At 40.8% G+C, this 10,917-nt stretch overlaps 1 protein-coding gene across 2 annotated transcripts in view; it reads right to left on the bottom strand.

Annotated features, from left to right (window-relative positions):
* Positions 1–2,730: 2,730 nt before the first annotated feature.
* The window catches only part of PLA2G4A (phospholipase A2 group IVA), a 153,323-nt gene continuing 145,136 nt past the window's right edge, over positions 2,731–10,917 (bottom strand). For both annotated transcript variants that reach the window (XM_066261359.1, XM_066261360.1), the window contains one exon: positions 2,731–3,338. In XM_066261359.1, coding sequence (XP_066117456.1) covers positions 3,207–3,338 — 132 coding nt within the window. In that variant the 3' untranslated portion in view covers positions 2,731–3,206. The remainder of the gene's footprint in view (positions 3,339–10,917) is intronic.

Genomic DNA, 10,917 nt, shown 5'->3' with positions numbered 1-10,917 from the left:
AAGTGCCAACCTGGAAACGCTGAGGTTGCCGGTTCAAAACCCTGGGCTTGCCTGGTCAAGGCACATATGGGAGTTGATGCTTTCTGCTCCTCCCCCCTTCTCTCTCTCTCTCTCTCTCTCTCTCTCTCTCTCTCTCTCCCCCCTCTCTATAATTAATAAATAAAATCTTAAAAAAAAAAATAAACAGAAGCTGCAAATGAAGGAGAGTCAGAACCCCAGGTGTCGCTCACTAGAGCATTTCCCTGCAGCCTGCCTGGTCCTGCCCTGGCGAGGTGGGTACCCATCTGCTCCGCCTTCAGGGAAACATGCATACATGTGTAGGTTAGGGTTTGGAATGCGACAAATGCCTCCTGTTCCCCAGATCCTGCTTCTGTGACCTGGCCTGTCGAGACTGGTGCACTGTTCCAGGTTCCTGGTCACCCTGAACTCTGCTTTCATGCGCTTGTATGGCTCCCAGTGGGCCTGGGGCAGCCAGGACCCTCTCTCTGGGCAGGTGGAGCTGGGGCCCAGCTCCAAAGACCTGAATAGAAGAACCATGTGGAGGCAGCCCACCCTGAAAATCACCTGGATGCTACAGCTGCAAATTGCCACAGTAGGCCCCACTTGAACTTACTGTCTGATGGGTACCCAAACTCTCCATGAACCAGGGCTCCCAGCTGCCACTTGTCGCATTTGCCGCAGTCTCACCAAGCTAGGCTTTTGAGTCCTGATATATCTGGCTTCAGGGTGATAGGATCTTTTGTGAAGGTGCAAGCTCGGGTATTGGCAGATGTGTATGTGCTTTCCCCCAAGAGCCCATGACAGTGCCCAAAAAGAAAACTACCAGGTTTATTCATGTACTCTTTCCTCATATGTAAGATTATACCATGGTAACAGATTGAGGCCAGAATCCTCTTTTTTTTTTTTTCTGCCCAAAATATGTCCCTAATTTAATACATTTTTTCAAACTCTTCTCTCACTTAATTAACTCATAAAGAATGGTCAGCCATGCTAATGTGCTCCCTGCACAGATCTCTTCTCTGTTGCTGAAACATGGTTGGTGCTCTACCTCGGAGCATTTGGGTTTACTGTTCTTCCTGTTGGAAATGCTCTTCCCTTGAAAACCACAGGTCCTGTCCTCTCAGCCCCTTCACATCTTTATTCTGATGTCACCCTCTCATTATGATCTTCCCCAGGACCCTATTTAAAATTATACGCCCCACACACTACACATCTCCTCCCTTCCCATCTTTAATTTTCTCGACTTACAATGAACATTCTAGAAACCTATTTGTCTTGTTTATCATTGATCACCTCCACTAAAATGTAAAGCCTTTGACAACAGGCACTATGGTCAGTTTTGTCCATTGCTGTATCCCCAGATCCTACGGCACCCTTGGTGACCAGATGTGGGCACTCATTTGTCATAGGATAAACCAACTAATGAAAGGATTGAACTTTCAACTGTTGTCTCTTTTTTTTTTCTTTTTTTTTCTGAAGCTGGAAACGGGGAGAGACAGTCAGACAGACTCTTGCATGCGCCCGACCGGGACCCACCCGGCATGCCCACCAGGGGCGACGCTCTGCCCACCAGGGGGCGATGCTCTGCCCCTCCGGGGCGTCGCTCTGCTGCGACCAGAGCCACTCCAGCGCCTGGGGCAGAGGCCAAGGAGCCATCCCCAGTGCCCGGGCCATCTTTGCTCCAATGGAGCCTTGGCTGCGGGAGGGGAAGAGAGAGACAGAGAGGAAGGAGGGGGGGTGGGGGTGGAGAAGCAAATGGGCGCTTCTCCCATGTGCCCTGGCCGGGAATCGAACCCGGGTCCCCCACATGCCAGGCCGACGCTCTACCGCTGAGCCAACCGGCCAGGGCCTGTTGTCTCTTTTTTGTGGCTAGTCTTTCCTCACAGGTGGAAATGTGAATAAAAGGTGAAAGAAAAATAGACAGATTAGTAAAGAGATGGACAGATAATTCAAAGAAAGGAGAATGAGGATGCCTTTATTCTTGCAAAAGAGATGGTCCCTAAGACAAGACTTGCATAATCAGCCCTTTCCACTCTTCTGGATTTTTCTCTGGCACTACCTTTCTTTCTTTCATTTTTTTTTTTTTTTTTTTTTTTTTTTACACAGACAGAGAGAGAGAGTCAGAGAGAGGGATAGACAGGGACAGACAGACAGGAACGGAGAGAGATGAGAAGCATCGATCATCAGTTTCCCGTTGTGACACCTTAGTTGTTCACTGATTGCTTTCTCATATGTGCCTTGACTGTGGGGCTACAGCAGACCAAGTAATCCCTTGCTCAAGCCAGTGACCTTGGGTCCAAGCTGGTGAGCTTTTTGATCAAACCAGATGAGCCTGTGCTCAAGCTGGTGACCTCGGGGTCTTGAACCTGGGTCCTCCACATCCCAGTTCGACGCTCTATCCACTGCGCCACTGCCTGGTCAGGCACTGGCACTTTCTGTAGTATACACAGTCCAGGATAATACCAGCAAAGTAAAAGGTTGAACTAGAAGTGGTTACCTTTGTTTCTACTTGCTGAATAAATATATATCATTTGCTCAACAATTTATATGCACTTTCTCTTTAAAAAAATAGGATTTAAAATAATAAGTTTCATGTTTGAGTGTAAGAAGAACAACTTTTGTATTTTGTGTTTGAAAGCCATGAATCTGAGGATTTTTCATAGCAACAGTGCAATATCTCATTAAAAGTAATAACACTCAGTTAACACATGCTAATTTGCAAATAGAGTCTTTATTTTGTATAAGTATAAATGCATATATAAATAAAAAATAGTGTTGTCTCATGGCATGAATAAATCCAGTCAGTGAATAACATTCATACACAATTCAAAGTCTTACTTGTCTTACTTGATGAGATTGAAATGTTAAATAGCCTAAAAAGAAACCACATTTTAACAAAGAGGCCACATAACATAGTTGGTGAGGAATGTCTAAAAATATAGTCAATGTCTCTACATTTGCATCAAGAAATACATACCAACAGAAAATGTAGCTGAGCATATTTTTATATCATCAACATCATCTGTTAACCTAACAAATTTATAAGAGTATTGTTCTTATGCAGCTTTATTTAAATAAATGCAAATTTGAGTATCAGTCAGCCTCTTATGATCAGTACTAATGTCTGTATTGTGCTTTTAACTCAGTTGTAATGGAATTTGAAACTGCCTGAGCATCCAAAATTGCTGCCCTTTCTAGTACACAAGCTATGCGGTGGGTTTGCTTAGAAACTCCTTGTTGAAGAATCTTCTTGCCTCAACATTACTGAGGGAAACAGAGCAACGAGATGGATTCTGTCTTCTATATTCGATGCTTTCAATGATGGCATTCTTGATCACCTGCAGATAGAGGCAAAAGAGGTTAATTAGTGCTGCTCTGAGCTCGTTTAAATATTTAAGTATTTGTTAAGTCAAAACAAAAATCTAATCTTTTTATTATAGAATCCTTTTTGAAATGGAGAAAGGAATTGCTTGAGTCATGCACGTGTATACTTAAACTCAACATAGCACCATTATACTCTTATTAAACTCATATTTAAATACTCTTCTCTCCCCTACCAAAGAAAAAAACCATTCTGGGAGTGTTCCCAACTTTGTGTTGATAAAATTGGGAATAAAATACTTGCAATGTGGTAAATTTATCTTCATTCTGTCCTGCATTGGGAAGGTAATAAGAAGGAAGAAACAGTAATTACTAAACCTAAAATTTATGTTCTTTAGAGTTAGTGGACAAATGGAAATGAAGAACTGCAAGGCAGTAAAAGACATTCCCTAGGCCTAAAGAGGAGAAAAGGCATTGCTAACGAATTGCTCTGCTTCCCCAGCTAAACAGAGTCATAAAACATGGATGTCCTCTGCCTAGAAAACACCATGCTTTGTGATTATATTGGTGATGGCTAGTTTTTATTCAGAATAATCTTTAATACATATACTCAAATGAATGGTGACTATAACCTCTAAGAGTTGCTATTGTAATTATCATATACTTCTCTGGGAGGAAGTTAACCTAGTTAGGGAACTTTGGAAACAAGAGAAAACTTGAGATTTGGTTGAAGAAGTTATTGCAGAGCAATGGGAATGGGTTTCAGAGGAGAGGCCTGGATGGTGATCTTGGCTCTGCAGTTATTTCAGAACCCATTCACCACCAGGAAGACTCTATTCTCCAGGATGGGACTCCTGGATTTCGCCTTAATGACCACTGAGATAGAGGTTTCAGGACGCAGAGGAATATCCTGTAATCCCCTTTATTTATTTATTTATTTATTTATTTATTTATTTATTTATTTATGTATTTATTTATGTATTTATTTATTTATTTATTATTATTATTTTTTTTTTCCCGAAGCTGGAAACTGGGAGACAGACTCCCGCATGCACCCAACCGGATCCACCCGACACGCCCACCACGGGACGTTGCTCTGCCCATCCTGGGCGTTGCTCTGCCGCGACCAGAGCCACTCTAGCGCCTGAGGCAGAGGCCATGGAGCCATCTCCAGCACCTGGGCCATCTTTGCTCCAATGGAGCCCGGCTGCGGGAGGGGAAGAGACAGACAGAGAGAAAGGAGAGGAAGGAGAGGAAGGAGAGGAAGGAGAGGAAGGAGAGGAAGGAGTGGAAGGAGAGGGGGAGGGGTGGAGAAGCAGATGGGCGCTTCTCCTGTGTGCTCTGGCCGGGAATCAAACCCAGGACTTCTGCACACCAGGCTGACGCTCTACCACTAAGCCAACCGGCCAAGGCCTCCTGTAATCCCCTTTAATCTCTACCCCAGGGATCCTTAAGCAACATAAAGATATTATCCCCACGCATTTAAGCTCTCTGCCCTGGGGAGGAATGCTTGGCTAGTCTGAGCAGGACCCCCTGGCACTCTCCTTCCCAGAGCTGGTGTGGCCCACTTGGCCATGGAAATGTGTGAATAGAGGGGTTTTCCTAGTCCCACTTCCGGTCTCACTGGGCAAGCAGGGGTCAATGCCTGGAGAAGAGAGATGTGTGACCTGAGTGGTGTTAACATGCAAGTAATATTCTGTGACTTTGCGTTGGGCCCGATGGGCAGGCCCTTCTATTCCCTGATAGTAACTTTAAGCCACAAGCAGTCATGGTATGGAAAGAGGGGTCTATCACAGGAATGTAACACCTGTAATTGCTATACAATTTTTAAATTTATATATAGGAGTGGGCAAAAGTAGGTTTACAGTTGTAAGTACATGAAACAAGAGTTTATTTTTGTATTATTATTGATTAATTATTGTATTTTTTTCCATACAAAAAACAGTAAGTCTACTTTTGCCCAACCCTGTATATATAATTGTCTTCTAGGGGGAAATGCTACTGAGTCTTTTAATTAAAGCAGATATTTGCTGACACATTTACCCCATGAGCAAGGGAAGCAAAATTAATTCTATCGCAACAGAAGAAGCTTCAGGCCTATGAAGGAGACCCTGACCCAGGGCCTCCAGGCCCCGCACTGGCTATGTGAGATCAAAGGGAATTAGCTTAAACTGTTGAGCCTGTTTCCTCTTCTTTAAAATGGCAATAATAATACTAATTTTGGCTTTTGTAGGGGTTGAGGATCACTTAGAAACGTACTTTGCACAATGTGTGGCGCACCGGAAACATTCCAAAGCTAGCGTCTATTATTGTTGCTCTTTTCAAACGGACCTTATGTGAGGAACTTTAGGAGCTTTGACTTTGATGTGAGGTTATATATACTGCTCACAATAATTAGGGGATATTTTATCACTTCATATTCATTTTGAAATATCCCCTAATTTTTGTGAGCAGTATGGTTTACTAGAAATAAAAACACTGTGTATAGCCAAGAGTGGGCTTATTATTTGGTAAAAGGCAGCAAATCAATTCTGTGATCAAACATGTCCTACTACATCTCCTTCCAGTAATCTCCCGGCCTGCAGCTCAGATCCAGATTGGGGGGGGGGGGGGGGGGAGAGCGAGGTGAACATTGTGTTTGCCTTCTTTTATGGCCACATCAGAATTACAACTAATTTATAGAACAATCAACCTAGAGAACCATCTGAAGATGAACTAAACAGAACTAAGACTTTATATCCTAGGACTAAGGATATAGAGAAGCCATGTAGAGACCAAAAATAATATCAAATGTCAACTGCAATTGAAAAATATTTATAAAAAGAAAAAAAACAACAACAAACTCCTTTCTGGAGATCATGTCACCGAGTTTTCTGTTGCTTTCTACTCCACTGTAGCAGCACAGAACACATCACTGTCATTACAGAGAAGTACGCAATGAAAATAAAAATCATCTATTTATTTCCCAACCACAAAATAATCCCCAAAAAACCTTAGCATATAAAAGACCACAGGGGAAATTATACTGGTCAATTATGACTGTCAATTCCTTTATAATAAATTCATGAGCACAAAAAATTCAGCAATAAAAATATCAATAATTAGTATATTTACCATAATTGGACCTTGGCAGGTGTTTCTAGTAAACAGGCCATTCATATAACGGGAAATGAGTATTTACACAATTCTGGAAAACCCAAATCATAGGCAGTGAGAATGTGCAAATTAAACCACTAGGGGGCACATTAACACTATGAAACCATTAACCAGACTGTGAGCTATAATTCTGTGATAAGAACAGAGGAGGCTAACCTCAGTACTACATCAGTTGCTAAATTCAAACCTTTCAGCATAATATATGGTACAACTTGATGACTTCAAATATGTCATATTTGAATCTTCCTATTTTTTAAATTAGAAGTATCCTTCAGTAGTGTTTGTATATAATTCCCTCTTTTATTTACCCCTGAAATTCACTGAAATTCCGAATACTTCCTGTCAGTTACCTTAGCAGTAACCCTTATATCCCCTCTGCTCACCACTTTGGCCGTTCAGTAGCCTTCTAATTCTTGATCCAGAAAATTTAAATCTTTGGCAATAGGGCAGTGAATAAGAAAAGAAAACGGGTAAAATGTGATCTTTTTCTCAAAAGGAACAAATATCGAAACATGATTTTGGATGCAATCTACAAGCAAATATTGAATTCCCTCAAGAGAAAATTAAACATGGACCCAAAGGAGGAAGTCACAGTATATATTTTGACAGAGAAATAAGAAATTACAAATATAGAAAATATGAGAAGGTATACTGATCTAAATTATTGTGAATTTTCTGGCTCAGGTCTGCCTGCCCAGGAAATACGGAAGTGTCATGGAAGCAAGGACCTTGTAAGTCTTGTCAATTTTTTTATCCCAGCACTTAGATCATGGAACGGGAATAATAAACATTTGTAAAATTAATGACTGCATAGAAGGTGACCATTGAAGGCTGAATTACACAGGATAAAAGTTCAACTCACAGGGATAAGGAGACTTGGGTTGAGTTGGAGGACAGGCAGGCTTTTATAAGTGGTGTGGAAAGATGGAGTATTCTCAAAGGATAATCTTATAGAAAGCAGAAGTTGGAAGATCATGGCATGTATAAGAAACATCTGGAAATGGGCCTGGTTGGAAGTAAGGCTGTGTTTGGGGAATACTAGGAAATCTGCCTGCTTAAAAATGGTTTTAAAAGTGAGGAAAGAGTGAAAAACTCTGTGGTCCCTTCTCAGCTCTTCACATAATTCTGTGACTTTCAGCAATCTGCCCAATAATCCATGACTCAGTTTCCTTGTATATAAATAAAAATACCTACCTCATAGGCTAGTTTTGAGTGTTCAACATTTGAGGTTGAAATATTTAGTTTATATTAAGCACTCAAAATTTCCTTGTGATTTTTGTTGTTGTTGTTGTTTTTCTTGCATTATGACTGTATCTTTAGTTCCTAAAACAGTGCCTGGCACATTAGATACTCAATAAATGTGTTGAATGAATGAAGAAATAAGATGTTGAATTAATGAAGAAAGAGATTACAGAAAACACTAAAGGTAGATGAATTTGGGCTCAATATATTGGGCCATGATCCTTAAAAAGCTTCTAAGTTATTGTTAGATAAAAATTATAACTTGTATCTAGACATGCTTTTCATGATGAAATATCAATAAATTAAGAATTAAGTACCAGTACTTCTGGATATGTGCTTTTCCTCATTTTAATTAGCATTTAATATTTAACACTTTATAGAATCATTTGAAAACGAATTTAAAAAACTTGTTATTATGCATCCTTGATATATGCTGAATAAACTAACACATAGCAGGTTCTTAGAATATGCCTACTGAATTAATGAATGGAATGATGGAATGAGTGAGACGGCATAACAGCACATTTTTTTGTAACAGCTGAATAAACTAGGTCATAGGAAAGAGATCTCAGAAGGCATGTTTGCCTCAGATCAAAGCAGTGCTGTATGAGTAGAGCATGGAGCCCTACCCCCTGGCCAGGTAGACCTTGCGTAGAGATTCTCCATGGTCAGGACTCTGCCCCCAGGCCCTGTATCCTGACCCTTGTTATCCCCTCCCTCCATCACATTAAATTCTTCAATAGTTTCAGCCAGTAAGTTGATGACATTTTAAAAATCATTCATAAAATCTTATTGCCTATTTATTTTAGGTGCCAGGCATTGTGATCAGTATCACTGGAGAATACAAGGGAAGTAAGGAAGTCATTGTTTCTCAGGGGTTTAAATTTATAATTAAAAGCAGAAGGTAATATGAACACTGAGAATAATGATTATCATTATCATATTGGTTGCTTCAGCATATTGAGTGTCTCTTAGAGGCGAAGCACTTACATTATATTGTTTTACTTACTCCTCATCCTGACCTCTAAGGCATGTAGCATTCTTTCCCCTTCAAACGAGGAAGGTAAAATTCGGAAGGGTTAAACAACATGCCCAAGATCACGCAGCCAAGAGGCAGCAAGCAAAGATTCGAATGCCCAGTTTGGTCTGGCTCCAAAACCTCTGCATTTCCCACATACCACACCTCTACCGGAATAAGTCACTATAAGTTAGGTTACCGGAAAAAAAAGAGGAAACCATGAAATACTGCCAATGTAAGAGTACCAAGGCAATGCTCGGTGCAAAGGAATTTGGAGAGGTTGAGTCAGTGCAGAAACCTGAAGCTGAAGCTAATGACAAACCCAGGCTGCCGTCTCGACATGAACACAAACAGGGCAGAGGTTTCCTGAAGACGAGCTGGAATTCAGCCTCATCAGGATCTCCAGGGAAACTCAAGTGACAGAAGCAGACAGCTGTCAGGAGATAAGGTAGCTTTTTCAGAATGGAAATTTATGTCAGAATGTGAGTTGAAGAAGAAAATTTGCCTTAAGCCATTGGGTCATGGCCTCAACTTGCAAAGTGCCTTCCTATGGACTTGACAGACAAGTGCCTTTGCATTAGAAGAGCTTATATTTAGTGTCCAGAGTTCTAAGGAGCTCTGACAGTCCACAGCCAATCATTGTGTGGGTTGCTGAAGTGTGAATTAGTAACTGCTCTGTTCAAATGGTGTGAGGGCGAGTGATTTGGCTAATGAACCTATGAATTCTGTGGCACCCTTCCTCAGCAGTTTTGCTGTTCTTTATTTTTCATCATTTCTTGGGAAGATTTGGTTCTGATAAAATATGTTTTCTTGGTAAAAAGTGGGGGACAAAGAAGAGTCATGAAAAGGGGAAAGGAAATTTCAGTGAGAACTGGAAGCTTCCCTGGGTGTGAATGAAGTGTACACAGACACACACACACACACACACACACACACACACAAAACCAAGAATCACGTGACCACAAGTCTCCATGGTCGTATAACTTAAGAGGAGGCCTATATTCCTCCACTCATTCATAAAATACTTATTTAGTACCATGGGTGGTGGGGCAGTGGATAGAGTGTCATCCAGGAGTACCATGGTCGCTGGTTCTATCCTGAGGGTGCAGGCTCCAGCCCCAGTTGGGGCACGTATGAGAGGCAACCAAGGGCACAACTGAGTGGAACAAGATGATGTCTATCTATCTATCTATCTATCTATCTATCTATCTATCTATCTATCTATCATCTGTCCACCTATTTATCTATCTGTCTATCATTTATCTATCTATCTATCTCTCCCTTCCTCTCTCTCAAAAAAACCAACCAAACAAACAAAAAAAACCTGCCCAGGCTGCTACTACCTGTGCAGACCTGCCTATTTTTTTTCATTCTTCATTCTGGGCATGCACAAAGATCTTGGTGTATACATCATGGTACAGGGTACAGACACACATAGGTAAGGTTCCTATTTATTTAGCAGCTTCTATTTGTGGGACAGTGTTTGTATGTCCATCACTTGATTAATGATACACTACTATACCTGTTTTAGAGATGAGTCAGCTGTGGCCCCAAAAGTGTAAGTAGCTTATTCAAAGTCACCCAAGTATCCCAGCTACAATCTAAACATAATATAAAGCCCATGACCTTATTTCTACATGCTGTGCCAGGAAAGTCTTTGGAAGCAATCAAAACCTACTTAATTAAATGGTTTGTGAAGAATCAACATTTGGTAAGTTGTAAGGCAGAACAGTTATTTTGAAAGTCAGTCTGTTTTTTATTTTGTTTTTAAAAAATATTTTATTTGTAGATTTTATTGGGGGGGGTGAGAAGTATCAACTCATAGTTGCTTCACTTTAGGTGTGTATTGGCTGCTTGTTGTATGTGCCTTGACTGAGCAATGCCAGCGACCTCAGCATTGCAGGGCAACGATCTATCCATTGCACCACCACAAGACAGTCAGTCTACTTCTGTTCAGGCCTTCACTTTCACCTATGTGTCAAACAACCTGCTTTGAAGAATGTTTGTAAAACATGTAGATAGAACTATGTTATTTTTGATAGCAAGTAGTTTAGCAGATTTTATATGAACCAGAACTGAAAACAATGAGAAAAATGTAGGTGTTTAAGTTATATATATTTATATGTAAATATATAACATTCACTTTTTCATCTATATGTCAAACAACCTGCTTTGAAGAA

The sequence above is a fragment of the Saccopteryx bilineata genome, chromosome 2 (assembly GCF_036850765.1).
Source record: "Saccopteryx bilineata isolate mSacBil1 chromosome 2, mSacBil1_pri_phased_curated, whole genome shotgun sequence".
Taxonomy (NCBI): Eukaryota; Metazoa; Chordata; class Mammalia; order Chiroptera; family Emballonuridae; genus Saccopteryx; species Saccopteryx bilineata.
The sequence above is the reverse complement of the archived record's forward strand: the minus strand, read 5'-3'. Positions and strand labels throughout refer to the sequence as shown.